Source organism: Zootoca vivipara, chromosome Z1 (assembly GCF_965207765.1).
Source record: "Zootoca vivipara chromosome Z1, rZooViv2.hap1.1, whole genome shotgun sequence".
NCBI lineage: Eukaryota > Metazoa > Chordata > Lepidosauria > Squamata > Lacertidae > Zootoca > Zootoca vivipara.
In genome coordinates, this window is record NC_142583.1 from 37265304 (window position 1) to 37283708 (window position 18405).

At 42.1% G+C, this 18405-nt stretch overlaps 1 protein-coding gene across 2 annotated transcripts in view; it reads left to right on the top strand.

The window, feature by feature from the left end:
• IQCM (IQ motif containing M) overlaps positions 1 to 18405 on the top strand; it is a 114076-nt gene that overhangs the window by 20572 nt on the left and 75099 nt on the right. The window contains exons 2-5 of one of the 2 annotated variants that reach the window (XM_060278649.2): positions 5902 to 6088; positions 10011 to 10113; positions 13373 to 13660; positions 16251 to 16341. In XM_060278649.2, the coding sequence (XP_060134632.1) occupies positions 13378 to 13660; positions 16251 to 16341 (374 nt within the window). In that variant the 5' untranslated portion in view covers positions 5902 to 6088; positions 10011 to 10113; positions 13373 to 13377. The remainder of the gene's footprint in view (positions 1 to 5901; positions 6089 to 10010; positions 10114 to 13372; positions 13661 to 16250; positions 16342 to 18405) is intronic. The other variant, XM_088661097.1, reaches the window with a different exon arrangement.

Below are 18405 nucleotides of genomic sequence, written 5' to 3' on the forward strand. Positions count from 1 at the left end.
AAAGCAGCGTGGATCGCAAGAAGTTCCTTATCAAACACTGTGTAGTTGCGTTCAGGCTGTGTCAGCTTCCTGGAGAAGAAGGCTCAAGGTCTCCACTCTCTGTTGGCGTCCAGTTGCAACAGGATCGCTCCCAACACCCGGTCTGAAGCGTCTGTCTCCACGCGTAGGGGCGCATCCTGCACCACGTGGAACAGGTTCTGGTCGGACGCGAACACCCTCTTGAGGCTTTCGAACGCTGCTTGCGCCTCTGGCGTCCACCTGAACTTCTGCTTGCCTCTCAGGCAGTCCGTGATGGGAGCCGTAACCCGCGAGAAGTTCTTGATGAATTTCCTGTAGAAATTGGCGAATCCTAGGAGGCGTTGGGCATCTTTGCGCGTCCTGGGGCTGTGCCAGTCCAGGATGGCCTGCACCTTGTCCTTGTCCATCGCCAGTCCCTTGTCTGACAGTTTGTAGCCCAGGAAGTCCACTTCCCTGGTGTGAAACTTGCACTTCTCCAGCTTCACATACAGGTGGTTCTCCTTCAGGCGTTGCAACACCTCCCTGACATCCTTCACATGTTGCACTGGGTCAGCGGAATAGATAAGGATGTCATCCAGGAAGACCAAGCAGTTCTTGAAGAGAAGGGACCCCAGGACGTGGTGCATGAAGGCCTGGAAGCATGCTGAGCCCCCTTGCAACCCGAAGGGCATCACCAGATATTCAAAAGAGCCCAGAGGCGTGAACATCGTGGTTTTCCACTCATCGCCTTCCCGGATCCTGATCAAGTTGTACGCCCCCCTCAGGTCTAGCTTGGTGAAAATCTTGCCCCTGCGTGCCGCTGTCAGGAGATCGTCCACTCTGGGCATGGGGAAAGCCACTGGCTCTGTCACTGAATTGAGCCGTCTGAAATCCACCACAAGACGGCGCTGTTGCGTGTCTTTCTTGTCCACCCAGAAGACCGGGCTGCCCCCTGCTGCCTTGCTTTCTCTGATGAACCCCCGTTTGAGGTTCTTGTCTATGAACGCACGCAAATCCTCCAGTTCCTGATCTGACATGGCGTACAGCTTGGCTGGGGGTATCGTTGCCCCTGGCACCAGGTTGATCTGGCAGTCGAAAGACCTGTGTGGGGGTAGGTGGTCGGACTCCGCTTCGCTGAAGACCTCCTGCAGGTCCCAGTATTGCTTGGGTATCGCCTCACCCCCTTTGACATGCATGGTGGCCACCGTGGCTATTGGAGGCCCCTCCCCTGGTTGGTGCTGCATGCAATGTTCCAGACAAAAGTCCGACCCAAACGTGATGCATCTCTGGTGCCAACTTATGGAGGGGTCGTGGCGCGCCAACCAGCTCATTCCCAAAACGATGGGGGGGGGGTCTGAGATGGTTGTGACGTTGAAAGCCAGTGTCTCTGAGTGCCTTCCCACCGTCATTCTCATGGGGGGGGGGTTTGATGAGTGATGGCCCCTCCCAGCAACTCTCTGCCGTCAATGGTGGCTACGTGCAGGGGAAAATCCAGCTGCAGAAGCTGGATCTGGTGCTCTTCTGCAAAGTTTCTCGAGAAGAAGTTGGCTGAGGCACCACTGTCAATTAAGGCGAGGACCGTCAGGGGATAGCCATTTGGGAGCGTTAGCGTGACTTCTAGAACCACTCCTGCTCTGGGAGGGGTTGGCTGGCTCTGCTCCTCTCTGTGCGGGTGGGCGGGCTGGGGCTGTTGTCTGCTGACTGTGCCTGGCTGCTGCCCCTTGTCTCCTGCAGCCAGGCTGTCTCGTTTCCCTGCTGTAGTGCTGCTTCAGTGGGGGAAGGTACAACCGTTCCCGCCTTTCCTTGCCACTCTCTGCGATGAGGGCAGTCTCTGACGCGATGCCGGGGGGAGTTGCAGAGAAAGCAATTCCCGCCTCTTCCCTCCTTGCGTCTTGGCGCCGCCGGGGTTTGAAAAGCCCGCGTGCGCGCTCCACCGATCTCCATCGGTTCCGGCTCTGGGCTTGGTCTGGGCGGGTCTGGGGGCGGGCCCTGGGGTGGGGTTTGGTGATGTGGTCTGTCCTGGGAGCGTGGGAACCAAGGTTTTGCTGCGCGCGTCGCTTGTTTGTCATTCCATCTGGATTCCTGTCTCACCCCCACCGCTAGCGCCGCTTTGCTTAACTCATCCATAGTTCGCGGTTTAGGACCTCTTGCCAGCTCATCCTTAACGTCTGCATGCAAACCCAGGTAGAAGGCTGATTTCACTGGCTCACTTTGCAGATCCCACCCCAGTTTGTGCACCAGCATGGTGAATCTCGCCCAGTAGTCCCTAACTGTCGATTTTCCTTGTGTTAAGTTATGAAGCTCCTCTTTAGTGGCCTCCATTTCACTGTCACTAGCGTACATTATTTTTAAAGCTTCTAGAAATAATTTTGCGTTCTTCATGCAAGGATTTTTTTGCGCGATGAGCGGTCTTACCCATTCTCGGGCGGCCCCCGTCAAATGCTCTATGATAAAGGAGATTCTGTGCGCGTCATCTGGGAATTCTGCTGCATGCAATTCCAGCGCATAATTTATTTCTGTCTCGAATCCTAGGTACTCCCTAGGGTCGCCGCTAAACTTGGTGACTAGGCTCTGTCCCCTTCTCACTTGGATTAGCTGCGGCTGGGGCGCCCCCCACCTCTAGCGGCTTTTTCCTCTTCCAACTTTTTCTGCAGGTCCAATACCATCACCCTTAGCTGTTTCTCAGTCTCCTCTTTTGTCCTCACCTGGTCCACCAGCTTGTTCAGCTCCTCCTGCGCCCCTCGCGCTTCCTCCTGAGCGGCATGCAATTGCTGCTGTGCCTGCGCTGTGAGGTTCCGTAGCTCCTGCTTCGCTGCTTCGGTCTCCAGCCTCCAATGCTCAGCCTCTTGAGCGCTCATCGCTGCACTCCAAAGTAGCCAAAAAAAGATTCGGAGGTTGCTGTCAGAGGGCCTGATATGGCTACTCTAGAGTAACGACTCCAGCATGGTCTTTTAAGGCTTTTATTAAGTGCTGATTATTTACAGTGTTCAGAGCGGTAAAAATGCATCCTTAAGGTGAGGTGTCAGAACCTCCGAATGGCGATTGGCGCGTTTTCTTCCAGCACCAAAGCTTTGGCAGACCCAACCTCTTCCCCCTACGTTTGCGTCGCAATTCGGGAGTTGGGGGGATTGGCCTCCCCCCCCGTGCGTCCAACTTCCTGTCCCACCTGGCGCATGGGCTCCACAACCTTGCCTGAGCCTCGGACACCACTTCCTAACTCTCCGCTGGAGGCAGAGCTCTCCTTACTCTCTCCAGCGCTTGGGGATGGGCTGGAACTTAAGATGGGAGGGACTTCCCTGTATCCCTTGTCCCTCACAGATGCTTTTGAATTTTGGTGCTGGAGGAGGCTCTTGAGAGTCCCATGGACTGCAAGGAGATCAAACCTATCCATTCTGAAGGAAATCAGCCCTGAGTGCTCACTGGAAGGACAGATCATGAAGCTGAGGCTCCAATACTTTGGCCACCTCATGAGAAGAGAAGACTCCCTGGAAAGGACCCTGATGTTGGGAAAGATTGAGGGCACAAGGAGAAGGGGACGACAGAGGATGAGATGGTTGGACAGTGTTCTCGAAGCTATGAACATGAGTTTGACCAAACTGCGGGAGGCAGTGGAAGACAGGAGTGCCTGGGGTGCTATGGTCCATGGGGTCACGAAGAGTTGGACACGACTAAACGACTAAACAACAACAACATATTCTGATATCTCCTCAGTAAAATTCAGTGCTTGGAATGAACTAGTTGAGTTGAACAAAGTTCACTAAAATAGTTCAAAAATCTCTGAACTACCCCTGAAAGTAGTTCCCATATTACCAGGTGAACTAAAGGTGAATTAAGTTCATTTGGAGCACAACTCTGAATAATTTCTGATCTTCATATTCATTCATTCCCTTGCCACCCACCCCCACCCCAGCAGGAGGCATTTTAATGCTTATTAGCCAGATATGGCGGCATTGCTGTTTCTAAGAATGCCTAGTTACAGGTAGGTTGGTCTGACGTTGTAAAAAATAAAATAAAATCCTTCCAGTAGCACCTTAGAGACCAACTAAGTTTGTCATAGGTATGAGCTTTCGTGTGCATGCACACTTCTTCAGATACACTGAAACAGAAGTCACCATACCCTATGTATAGTCAGAGGGTGGGGAGGGGTATTACTCAGAAGGGTGGTGGGAATGGGTGATTGGCTGATAGGAGTGGTAAACCTGTTGATGACTGTTAACAACTGTCATTGGTCTTGCAGGAAAAAGCAAGGGCTGAGGTGCTAAAGAAAGCTTTATCATGTATAATGAGATAAGAATCCAGGTCTCTCCATGGTTTTAAGCTTGGTAATCCTGTTGTTAAGCAATGAGAAGGAAGGCATGAGAAGCATTTCCTGTATCTTTCTTGCTGAAGAGATGCACTCTCTTCCAACAGTAGCAGCTTACAGTGAGAAGTTTATGCCTAGTGCCATTAAGAGTGCTGTGGCTGGCACAAATAATAATAATAATAATAATAATAATAATAATAATAATAATAATTTATTATTTATACCCCCCCCCCTCTGACTGGGTTTCCCCAGCCACTCTGGGTGGCTTCCAACAGAAAAATACAATACAATAATCTATTAAACATTAAAAGCCTCCCTAAACACGGCTGCCTTCAGATGTCTTCTAAAAATCTCTTTGACATCTGATGGGAGGGTGTTCCACAGGGCGGGTGCCACTACCGAGTTTGGCAAATAATCTATTGTTCAGTTAGGAAAATAAAAACTTATTGCAATGGCTGAAACCTTCACTCAAAATGTATGAGATGGAAGGATACACAAGGTCTATTTATTATGGGATCTAAAACCATGCAATGTATGGCATATATCTTATGGCTCTTCTAAACAATTATTGATGATAATGATCAAGAACTAAGCTGTATGGAGTTGATTCTCCATATGCCAGCTTTGATCAGAGCCACAATAACCCAATTTTGGAGGGATCTAGCCAGAGCCGATATTTCATACTGGTACACAAAGGTGTGGGAATCAGCTCTGCTAGAAAAAAAGGCATATAAACTGAGGTTCTCTAGAGGTTAAAAAGTAAGGACCAATTTATTTTGGTATGGTATGATTTTATTGTTGATTATAATAATATAGAACACAACCAATCTCTTCCCCCCTGACCTATGAATGGTCATAGACAATACAATAAAATAGGAATACTTCACAAACAATGGTTTGCTGAAAATGCAGCTCATCATCCTGGAAAATAAGGGATAGCCATGTTAATAGTGTTTTTATTTTTATTAAGTATTGATTATGTAGAATCCTCAAATCTGAATTAGAACCAAGCCATAGTGGGCTTTGAACTGGCATCCTAAAGCACACCAGGGAAAGATTCAACCTCTTTGTACTGTTTATTGTACAGCAGCACAATAATCCCTTATAAGTCAGACTAGATCAACTGTTGCCCCTCTGCCCTTCTAGAGGCTTCTGGATTTCCTTGCTGCTCTGAACAATAGCAGATTCTGCTTTTGCTGCCTGTTCTCCACCCTCAGCTTCATAAGAAGCGAGTCTTAGAAATACTCTGGTAATGAAGAAATTTAAATGGTTTAACAATTTAAATAGCTTGCATACATATCTGTCTGATGTCTTTTCAGTATCTGGTGTGTGGAAAGGATGAATATCCTCTCTGGTTCACAGATAAAACTGCACACTGGGAAATCTCCCAACTTGCCCAAAGTCTGGCAGACTCTCTGTGACACGTAGTGAAGTGAAGTATGAATCATATGCTTTAGATCATGTATTCTCGACAGCCTACGTTGACATAATAGGATTCAATTAGCATAACATGACCTCTCATTTAGTTCCAATTTCCCAAAGTTAAAGCACTTCAAAAAGCAGTCAAGAGTGAATATAATTGTATTTTTTTTAATGACCAGGTCATGGCCAGAAATCCTTTTCTTGAATAGCTCTGTTCTTCTCATTGATTCTATGCAAAGAATCAATGCCCACATTCCATCAGTATCGGAGGAAGAAAGTTCTGTTTTCCCCTGCTTTTCTGGTGATGTCACAGAGCACAGAAGCTTTCTAGTAGAACGCTAGGATGGGTTAGCAGAGTACCAACATGTGAGTATGTTTCAATCTATTTCTGGTATTTTCCATGTATTTTTAACGGCTTTTCTTGGACTCTATTTTTATATATGTTATTTTAAAGAGCTGGAAGACCAGCCCTCCTCCCATTTCTTATATGAGCCTTTGGCTTCTGAGTGAAAGCCCCACCTTAAAAACATTAGCTTGGAGCTACGTTTGACTAAATGTATTGCCAGGTAATTGGCTTAGCATCACAGCCACTCCAATTTCAGTACAAAACAAATGACTTAGTTAGAACTTTCATTTTATCTCTGAAGCAATGCTTTTGCAATAAGTTCATGCATTCTGCGGGTGAGTTATGTGCCATGAGATCATAAGTGTGCTTACTTGAAATCAGTGAGATGTATGTCCCAAAAAATTTGCTTAGCGTTACAGCCTAAAGGCCTGCTCACTCGTTCCCTTCAGGTGTACACAGAACACATGGCTAGGGTTCTGACCTCTGCACATTCAACATATGCATGAAAAGGTTCTGTCATATGTTTAGAAACTCTGAATGTGAACAGTTCCAGACAGCATGGGGATCTTGTCGTGGACTGGTTGGACACAGAGGAATGGTGGGAGGAACCAGCTGGGGAACCCCCAAGGGAAGAAGGCTCAGAGCCCAGGGACATGATGAGTGGTTGCAGGGAGAAAAGGGAGAAGACTGGGAAGATGAGGTGTTGGAAGCTGAAGAGGTAACGGGGCTTGGTGAGCTGGGAGAGTGTGTGGCAGAAAGAAGTCCAGAATCAGAGGCAGAAACTGAAGCAGGAGAGAAGGGAGGCCAAGAGCCAGAGACGAGTTAGGCTGGTGAAGAGTCGGGGGTGTCTCCCCCTCCTGCTGCAACAAGCTCCCCCCCCCTTGTCTCCAAGAGCCAGAAGAGGCATGAAAAGGGCACAGGAGAGATTAGTAACACCCAGACACTGTCGCTGATTGCTTGGGGAAAAACCCTGGAGAGGAGGGGACTTAGGCAGCTATGGAGAGTTGGGGACCTTCAGACTCAGCAACTGCTTCATGGGGCCAAGACCTACTGGATGTGAGTTGCTGTGCTCATTAGGCCTGACACTTCTATGCAGATCTTGTTTTTGCTGATAAAGAGTTAACTCCAACTTACACAGTGTGATTTACTGTTGGCTTGTTGACAAGTCTACATGCATTGAGTTATTCTTACAAATCTGCTGAACATGTAAAGGTTGAGGCAGGGAGAACCAGTGTGCATGATCCTGCTCTCCTGCCACATGTCTACATGGAGAGAAAGAATGAACTTAAGAACTGAGCAATCAAGTGATGAGAAATCAAGTATTTTACATGCAAGTATGAACCGTTCCAAAATCTTAAGGGCAGCCACCCAGAGCTGCTATTGTAACCCTGTTCTAATTAGTTATAATCAGTCTTAAAAACAAAAAAGCAACCTGCCTGCAACCTAATAATAAGAATTTTACTTTCATCTTTTGTTATATACTGAGCTGAATCCTAGAACAATAGGATCCAAAATTCAGCACTCTGATTGGTTCGCAGGAGCCACCCGATCCAGCTCCAGGTGGAAGTGAATCTGCAACCTGATTGGCCTACAGGTGCAGCCCTGAAGTAGCCAATAACGCAAGGCCCATTGTGTAAATAATGTATATAAGCAGACGAAACAAAAAATAAAAAATTCCTTTCATTAGCACCTTAGAGACCAACTAAGTTTGTCATAGGTGATTGGCTGATAGGAGTGGTAAACAGTCGTTAACAGTCGTTAACAGTTGTCAACAGGTTTACCACTCCTATCAGCCAATCACCCATTCCCACCACCCTTCCTAGTAATACCCCTCCCCACCCTCTCACTATACATAAGGGTCTGGTGACTTCGGTTTCAGTGTATCTGAAGAAGTGTGCATGCGCACGAAAGCTCATACCTATGACAAACTTAGTTGCTAAGGTGCTAATGAAATGATTTTGTTTGTTTTTTGTTTCGACTACGGCAGACCAACACGGCTACCTACCTGTTACATATAAGCAGACGTTTTGGGAAAAGAGCCATTCTTCTCCTCTTCTCCTTTGCTACTACAAGCTGAATAAAGAGCATGAAATTCACTCTCAACTCCAAGTATATTTCATCTTTACTTTTCTAAAATGTCCCTACATTTGATCTACTGATACAGTGAAGAGGCAACTGCAGTTAATTCGTAATATATTTTATATTTCCAAAAATGCTGTTTTGATCTAAAATATCCTATAAAAAGTGTATTCATGCTATGTTCTCAGCTCTGTAGGATTCTGAACTCTCTCTTCTTAAATAAGTGGTCTCTTGCATGATTTGTGGATTTGTGATAACATAACATAATGTCGGCCCCTTGAGAAGAAGGGGTGTTTGGTAAGTGGATGCCATTTATACTTTGCGTGTCAGATATGTCATGTACTTAATACAAAAAAATCCCCAGTTTTGATTGAGGCCTCTAAGGGGGATTATAATTCAATAATAGGAACTGAATTTCCAGCAATAGGCTGTGATATCATTCAACATGACTTGATTGCACTGGGATTTGGGTATGTCTGAAGGAAACAAACTCTTCTTTCCTCATTGCTATGATCTGTGAAAATGTGTCAACAAGAGCAGAAGTTATTCTAAGTATTCATTTTCTGAATCCCTGCTCTAAAAACACACGATATCCCCAGTTCCCCAAAAGCCCATCATTATTTCCCTTAGTGACACTTAGGATGCGGATTCTCTCAAAGCAAAGTTATTAGTGACAATCAATCTCTTAAAAAGCACCTTTATTCATGATGACAGGAACTTTACTACACTACTTCAGTTGAGCAGTGTGTTCCTTTGATCTGGTAGAAAATCATCCTATGGGCCAATAACACTGGGTGTTGAAGCTACAGTAGTGAGAATGCTGATTTATTCAGGGGGGAAATGGAATTGTGTTCTCTTTCCATGAACGAGAGTCTTCTGCAATATCCACATAAAACAAATAATGTTTAATTGATTGATCATCTATCTTTCACCAAATTAAACTTAAATACACCCACATATTGCCGAAAAGGCCCTCAATATGTGCCTTTTCAAGAAGGAAGTGAAAGATAACTTAATAATCAAGACCTATTCTTTTTTAAAGGACCCCAAACCTTCCATATACCAGAATCAAATTTATCAGTCCAACTGATTGAATGTTGGTTCCAGTGTTTACAATTGGAGCACCACTAATACAGCAGCAAAGGCTTTAATAAGTTGCTTCATCTATTTTTAAAATGTTGGTCAAATGCCTGCTCCCTTGGACAGCTCCCTCCACCTTCTTAAAAAAAATAAAATGAAAGGCAAAGCTGCCTTAACAGGAGAAATTTGAGAAGCAAATTGACATGGTACTTTAGCTGTTCCCCATTAAAAATGTGGGGAGAGATAGCTGGTCAGATCTGGGCTTTCTAGTATGTACCTCAGCTATCAGAGTACTTCTCTCTCTCTCTCTCTGGCTACAGTTGAGGTAGGGCAGGATCACGGCTCTTTCCCATGTGCTTCCTGTTCAAGCTTCAAAATATTTGCCTGAAAGCATTTTTGTTAATATCACACCAGAACAAATGCATGCAAATGTTAGTAAGGTATTTCCTACAGAAAGGGATTGGTAATGAAAATTTATGACAGCTATTGAATATGCAGGTGAACCAAAACTGATTGAGAGTGTCAAACCACTGGGCTGTTTTATACCATAACTTGCAATTACTGGGGAACACCCCCTGCTCTAAAAAAACACAGTTTCATCTATTATCAGCTGACGAAAACTGACCTACTTTCTAGCCTAGAGAACAAAGGTAATTCTGCTTAAGACTATTTTCCTCAGTTAACCTTGACATTACAAATGCAGAATTGTCATTAAATCTGAAAGATCTGTGTTCTGATGAGCATAAAAAGGAATTATTCTAATCTATTCTCCTTCATTTTCAGATTACAATACAAGCATCACCATGTTCCGGTATGCCATACTCCACTTAAGGTGAACTTGGAAGAAGTAATTATTTTAGGTATTGGTCAGGGAAGGGATGAACAGGTAAGGAAAAGTGTAACTATACAGCTGAATTAAACCTATTGCTACTTTACAAGTTATTAGAACAAGAATTGTGAAAGCAATCAAGTTTGTGAAGCATATGTTTCTTATTTGGTGAAATCAAAAGAAAACAGAATCAAATCTGACTTGCGACAAACAACAGTAGCTGTGCCGCAAACAGCTCCTGTTTCAAGAAACTAGGAGAGCTCTGCCAAGATGATAAAGACTTATGCCAGGCACCTTTGCTTTTGAATCTTTCAAATTAGGCCATGCAAATTCTGTTGCCAAAATGGAAATACAAAAGATCACACAGGAGAGTTAAAATCTAATCGGATATTTTCTATAGGTTGCCTGTATTTCAGACAATAATCTTTACTGTAGAGGTTCATTTGTCAAAAGATATTAAGCTGGGGAGGCAACCTGCAGCCCTCCAGATGTTGCTTGACTACAACTTCCATCATTCCTGTAGTTATACTGGCTGGGCTGATGGGAGCTGGAGTCAAAAAATAACTGGAGAGCCACATGGAGAGCCACAGGTTCCCACCACTGATACACAGAAGGAAAATGTGTCAAAAAGTGGATAAACATACATATTCTATTTATCAGTCTAAGCCAGGCACCCCCAAACTTGGCCTTCCAGCTGTTTTGGGACTTCAATTCCCATCATCCCTGACCACTGGTCCTGTTGGCTAGGGATGATGGGAATTGTAGTCCCAAAACATCTGGAGGGCCGAGTTTGGGGATGCCTGGTCTAAGCTATGGTGTTAGCCATTTAAAACACACCTGTTTTAATATGAACAAAGACAGCACTGTCAGCTGTAGTATTACAAGAAAAATAATGGAGACAAGAAATACTCAAAATTCCAATTTGTCAACTATTGACTCATAGCTGTGGTGTTTTTAGAGTGAAAAAAAAAATCAATAATGTAATTGCAACTGATTGCTCTTGCTGGGCTACTTCAGTTTAATTACTTACAGTGCAATCTTATGTATGTCTGCTCAGAAGTAAGTCCTTTTGATTTCAGTGAAGTTTATTCCCAGGTAAGCGGGCATAGGAATGCACTCTCAGACTGTAATACAAATCACAATGACCTGGGAAAACGTAATGGGACTTACCTCTGAGCAGGATTTTATTCTGAATATTGTCCAGTTCTTTCTTTTCCTGTGGAAAATAAAATTAAGGAACAGTGAAAGATGACTAATATAACATTAAGGAAAAATGAAATATGACTGCTACAAACCCGCCTGCCTATGAAATAAAAATATAGGGTTGGTTACAGACTTAATCATGCTAAGATTAGGGACTCAGCTACACAGCTGCAATTATAACATTATAAGTGTGTTATAAAAATGTGACATCAGACGGTGCTGTAGTGCTCAATGGCAAATGGCATATATATATTTTATAGCATTTTCATAGCATTTTAAAATATCTGTGTAGATTCAGCCCTAGTTAAATTAATGGGGCTCAAAGTATGATTTACTTGCTGCATAATCTTCACGATTTCTACTCAGAAGTAAGTCCTATTGAATTAATTGCAGGTGAGTGTGGTTAAGAGTACAGCCTTAACCATAACTTAATTGCCATTTATTTTGGCAGGTCCAGTTTAAGCAAGAATAAGTCTAGATCCAACTCATATGTCATATCTCTGAGCTTATAGTAAGGAATAGAGTTTAAACCACAGATGGGAAACTGTGGTTCTCCAGATGTTGTTGGACTACAACTCCCCTCATTTCTGGCCATTGAACATGCTAGTGGCTGATGAACATGCTAGTAGCATTGAACATGCTAGTGGCTGATCAGCTGTGGCCGGATGGACCACAGGTCCCTATCCAACAACTTTCCATGTTGTCATCTCTTAATCATGGGTACTCTGCCAACATTTCAAATTTGAGCAGGGCACTGCTAAAACCAGGATAGGCATGTTCAATGGCCAGAAATGATGGGAATTGTAGTCCAAAAACATCTGGAGAACCACAGTTTCCCATCTCTGGTTTAAACTCTATTTCTTACTATAAGCTCAGAGATATGATATGAGTACCCATGATTAAAAGATGACAACATGGAAAGTCAGTGGTGTAAAAGCAGGTTTTTGTGGTGAAGAAACACCAGTGGAAACAATAAAATGCTCTTTCATACTGTAGGCAAATAATGTTCAGTCTTCTCAACATAAGATTTCAGATTGCATCCTTAGGGTTCCTCCCAATCTTCTGAAGTGCTAAATTCAGGAGAAACTATGGCTACTCTTGTAGTGGGGTATTTTAATGTATTTTGTGTGTCTCCAACAATTATAAAGACTTGCTAGATCTGTACATAACCAATGTAATTAATATATTTGAAAGAAAGAACTTGGAAAGGGAAATGATGAATACTTATTCAATTTTTTCCCTTTCTGTATCTGTGTAAAGTTATAATTTATTTTTAACATATAATTATTAAACTAGGACAGATGAATAAAGATGTAAAATAAGCATGCAAAAGGAAACCTAATACATCACATAGGTATTTATAGCCTACGGACACTAGCATTATTCTTAATGAAGATTAATGACCCTTGCTTCTTACACATATAGATTCCAAAAAGTATACACAGAGCTGATTAAGCAATCCAAGGTTATTGCAAATCATGTAACGGTAGTCTATAAGATAATATGTGTCCTCAATGGATGTGACTGAGATTTGTCTGGAACATTTCCATTGAACATTGAGAGGGATACCTTCCAAGGCCTATGCCAAGGTTCCTACACCTGAATTTCAATAAAGTTGTGGCCCAATTTAAACCCATATATTGTTGTCATGTCTCATTTCGGGGGGGGGGGAGGTCTCCGGGGACACGGTTTAGCGCATGAGCTCTCAAATACCCTACAAAATTGGATGAAAGTTAAGGGAGAAGATGCTTGCGCTCTTCTCTTTCAAAGGATGTAGGAGGTAATCCAAATCACCATGTAGTTTTGCAACAGTTGAAATTTTTGTTGTTGTTGTTACATCAAACGTGCTTGTATGCTTCTTACTGTTGGACAAGGAAAACTATGTTACCTTGTATGGTTCTCTGTTTTCATTGTCTACCAGGAAATTGGGAGCCAAATGTGTGGCTCAACTCTGAATGTCTTTCCCCCCTTTTTTCTGGATTATAGCTAAACAAATAAGACTGTTCCTTACTTAAACTTTTGAAGAGTAATGGCTTTGAAAGTAGCACAGAGCAAGAGGGATGATTTCAGACTAAAATTGGTGATGGGTGTTATTCATTTGTTTTGTCAACAGAAAACATGGCGATGCACCCAGTTCTTAGCGATATCTTCGAGGACCCCACAGAAAATATGAGTGTCAAGAGTTTTCATAGCAAAATCCTTGGGGAAAGAGCTATTAGTGCACCACCTAAATTATCATCTAATGTGGGCACTAAACCTAGCCGGTCAGCAAAAACTCTTAACAAGACCTCTCTGGAAGAAGTATTAGACATGTTGCCATTAAGACCACACTCTGAAACATGGAGGTCTCTGAGCAGTATAAAATCCTGTCCTACGAAGATGGAGTATGGATGGGGAAAAGGTGAGATATATATTTGTGAATATACTTAATATGGTTTCATATAGAATGACATACCACTTGTTCTGCCAAGGGCAGGGTTCTTTCTACCCTATTTAACAATTCTATATCTATAGGTTTGTATGTGTTGTTGGTGCACATGACACCCCAGACAGCACTACCTCAGGCTTAACTTTCTTTGGAAGGGGATCTCACTGCAAACTTTTGTTAATTTCGATTTATTTAAAAATGAACCTGAGGCTGGTCAAGCTCTGCTGATGAAGAAAATCCCACAAGCACAATTTCCTGGAAGTAAAAATGCAAGAATAATAAATTAAATCATTAATAACTTGTTGCTTTTTCATGACAACCAAAATCATGTGGTGACCACCTCACATTGCCTCAAAGCTGGCCCTGCCTTTAGGCAGACTCCTATTCATAGCAAGTGACTTCATGGTTCCTTCCAGGAGCTCAGAATTTATTTGGAGGGATTCCCTGATATATTAGGAGACATTATTTTCCATAGTTTATGGCTTGGAAGCACACTCTTAAATGTTTTCACTCAGGAGTAATTCCCTGACCTCAATAGGACAAAGGGCCAAACTAGTGTACCTGATTAATAAAAGAGGAAAGTTGGTGCAGCCCACCCCCAATCCAAATGGCATGGAGAAAGGTACGTGAAAAATACTTGTCAGGACTGGGTGGAGTTTAAAGAGAAAATAAAGCCTTTTTCGCTTCATGGTGTATTAAAAATATACTAGAGCTTTAGGTCAAAGAGAGACATTTTTTATCTTCTTGCTCTACATGTGAGCAATTCAATTGATGTCTACCCCAGCAAGTCACAGGTGTGGAAACAGGAAATCTATATGACAAAATGAACAAGGCTGGCTATGAATAGTTGAGAAAGGGTATGTGTGTTTGTACAGACATTTTTTCGTAGAGTATGCATAATTCTTGAAACTCAAATACAGACCTGAGAAGAAAAGTTGACACAACCATATTCCACAGAGGCCTTTCTGCTCTTACTTCTCTCCATGCTGTCTTTATATTTCAAAAAATAAAATCCTTTTATTTATTTATGTGTGTTTATATAAATGTGTGTGTGTGTGTGTGTGTGTGTGTGTGTGTGTGTATAAAAGTTGAGCTCTGAGAAATTCTCGGGTTTTTTAATGCTCAAAGATTGTTATACTTTTATTGAATCTATGCACCTGTTAAAAATCTTGTTTTAGAGTTTGTGAAGTGACCAGAGGATTTTAATTGTAAACTGATGTATTTACAAATGGAGTGTTTATATCAAAGTATTTTAACTGGGACATATACATTATAGTTAGATTTCTACAGACACCTTTCATTCGTTAATCTGTATCTTTGGTTGATGCAAATTAGTCCAAAAAGTTAATTTCCATGTTACTGATGTCTGCATATGCAATATGCTGTGTAGAACCTTTTCAGCAGCAGTCCCCTAATTGCAGAATTGAAAACAAGAAAGAGTCTTGTGCACCTTAAAGACCAACAAATTGATTATAGTACAAGCTTTCATGGAATAGTGTCTACTTCATCAAGTGTAATACTCAGCTCGTAGCTGGATAGCTCTTCTTAATTCATGACTGTGGCCAACTCAACTTCATTTGCCTCTCTCTCTCATCTGTCCTTCTGGCCAGCATTGCCTCCACTTTTCTGCCATTCCTTCACCTCAGAAATTTCAGCTTTGCTTTTGCAAGGCAGCTGAGACTTAAACAAAACGCAACGACAGGCAGGGATTATGATTGCAGCCCATAATGGACATAGGAGTGGCATCTGTGGCATTCTGCCCTTTATGGTAATGGTTTGTAATATGTATTTATAGAAGCAATTAGCTTCCCTTTCAAGTACAAGCAGGCTCTCCTGTATAATTTTTGTATGGAGTCTTTGACAAAAACAGGAGTGTTTTTGTCAGGATAAGGTACACACTACACAATTACTGGGCAACTAACCCCGTTGAACTAAGTGGGGCTTACTTCTGAGTCAACATGGGCAATGTTGAACTGCAATGCCCCTTTCACAGAGTATTCAAATAATACACATTTTTGATGTGGCTTGGATATATGGTAACTTCATTTTCAGTGAATGCCATAAATATAATGAAACAGAAGTTCATGGTAGTTTTGGTGTAATTTTCCATCCAGAATTCTTTCCTCTCTGTGTGGGAAGAGAACAGAAGGAGTTCTTTTCACGTATGCATGTTGTTGAAGTCTCCAGAATTTTTCCCCACAGTCTTGCATATTTAAAAACAAGAATTTTGTGCATACATCCCTTGTAAGCCCAGCTTCTGAAGCTGTTTACATTTAAAAATGGTTTGCTTCACAAATATATAATAAAGAAATTGTGTGTGTGTGTGTGTGTGTGTGTGTGTGTGTGTGACCTACTTGACTAGTGATCTGAATCCATAATTAATTGTACATCTACATATGTGAATTGCCTGAGTTGGCAGTCTGTTCTTATGTTGGTAGCTTCTTTCTGAAATGTATTAAACTCTTTCCAACTTGGAATAACAATATCAACTATTGCTTTTGGTGCAACTCTCCTATTATTGTTAATTATTTTAAAAACATTCCCCCTTTCTACTTTTTGATAGAGAAAATGTGGATAAGTGATGTATTTACCGAGGTTGGATCACTGAGTAGAGCAATGGAACGTGAGAAAGATAAACAAAAACTATCAATTGGGTAATGTATTGAAATGGTTGGAATAGCAATTCATATTTATCTCTACTGCAGTTCATTTTGAAAGGGTACAGAGAATAATCTTGAGCTATTATTGTGCTTTAAGTATAAATATATTTATTTATACCCTGCCCATCTGGCTGGGTCTCCCCAGCCACTCTGGGCAGCTTCCAACAAAAGATTAAAAATACATTAAAAATTACAATTTTATATAACCAATGCAACTTTTCAATTTTTCTGACAATAGACTTCTACTACACTTTAGAAAAGGAAGCCTCACTTGCCATGTATCCATAATTTAAATGAAACTATTCTGATGGTGAATGTGTTTATTTAATTATTTAACAGCACAATTCTATATATCAGGAGTCCCCTTGAAGTCAGTGGGTCTGTCGAATCTACAAAATATACAAGTTTAATTGTACATAAATGCTGTATTTAATTGCATTGTATTGTATAATAAGCTTTAGGCATATAGCAAGTAAATTTTCACTGGGTATGGTAGGCTATCTTGTAACTAAGCTTTGTGACTAGATCACAAGTATTAGACTCAACAGAAAAGCTGTAATTTGACTACTTGCTTAGATGTACATGAGAGAGCTTGCAACACAGAGCTGCACATAGGCAGTTACTCAGCATGCAGGAGGAGAGAGACACAGTCAGTGGCGTTGCATCCTTTGCTGGTGCCCGGGGCGTACAAGCACATGAGCTGGGTGGGACCAGAGGTGGGGCATGAAGAGTGAACAAAACTGCTGCCCCAGCCCAGCCTTCACTGCCCCAGCCCAGAGGATTCATAAGGATGCGTTGCGGTGCCTGCCTGGCAGATCCCCTCCAACATTGGCCAGGTGGCCATTTGGTGAGGGGTCCAGGGATGCAGGGGCAAGGCAGGGCAGGACAGGGACACATTTTAGGAAAAACGTGTTCAAAACATTGTGTTGTTAGTGCGCTACATCTAAATGTGGATGTTGTATCCCAGTTGAGCAAATGCTTTCCAGTTTTCCTCCTGACATTATTGGCCCAGTAATATTTATGACGGCAATAACACATGCAGTGCAAACTTGGAAGTCTAGTCAGAAATAAGGCCCATTGAGCGCAATTGGACCTACTCCCAGTAGAGTAAATGTAGAATCATAGCCTTGGTATGAAAATAATTCAATTCCTAAATGTTCGGCGTCCATTGCCTCATTGTCACAATGATTTAAGATAGGCAAATATTATTTGCAAATGGTTATTGCCTAGCCATTTAAGTTTTGCAACCCCATATTTCGGGGGTGGGGAGGGAAATTGTATAGTCTTTACTGAGGGTACTCAGTAAATTTATAGCTGTGTAAATATTTCAGCTGTGACACATAGCTAATGCTCGTAACCACTACTTATGATGATGCTAAGACAGTTCTAATGCTGCTGCTGTCAATCAGCAGTGCCGCCCTATGGTATAACAAGCCATTGCAGAGTTTCATCCAATGAAGTTATAGTGCCATAGGCAACTGGCGATTTGCTTTAAGGATGCTGTTTCTGCTTGACATCTCACACATGGGGGTCATCTCAGAACCTTTGTTCCATAATTTGAAATGTCATAGAGGTACTGTAATCTATTTCTACTTTTGCACAGTTTGGGAGGGTGTTTTGAGCTGTTAATCTTTCAACAGTTTAATGAACTCTAAACGTTCTGTCATGATGATCATTTTTTAAAAAAATATCCCAGTTGAACCATGTTGCTTCTAATGTATCTCTTTATTAATATCTAATACTGACTGACAATAAAATGGTGTATTCTAGAAATTTTAAAAGTATCTTTTGAAAAATAAATGTTGGAATATGGAGAGATGAATGCATTTTTGCATTCTTCACTTCTGTTTTGTGGGATAATTATATTCTCTTGAAAAGACTACTGTGCAAATGAATGATCACAGTGAACAGTGTAGGCTTTTGGCAGTTTCACATACATACTCAAAGGATAACAAAATTATAACTTGTATACAAATTCTCTTCTGTATGCTTGCATTGATTCTTTTTGCTCAAGTTGGTGTAATTCGTATAAAGCCAATTCACACATCCAGTTTAAAA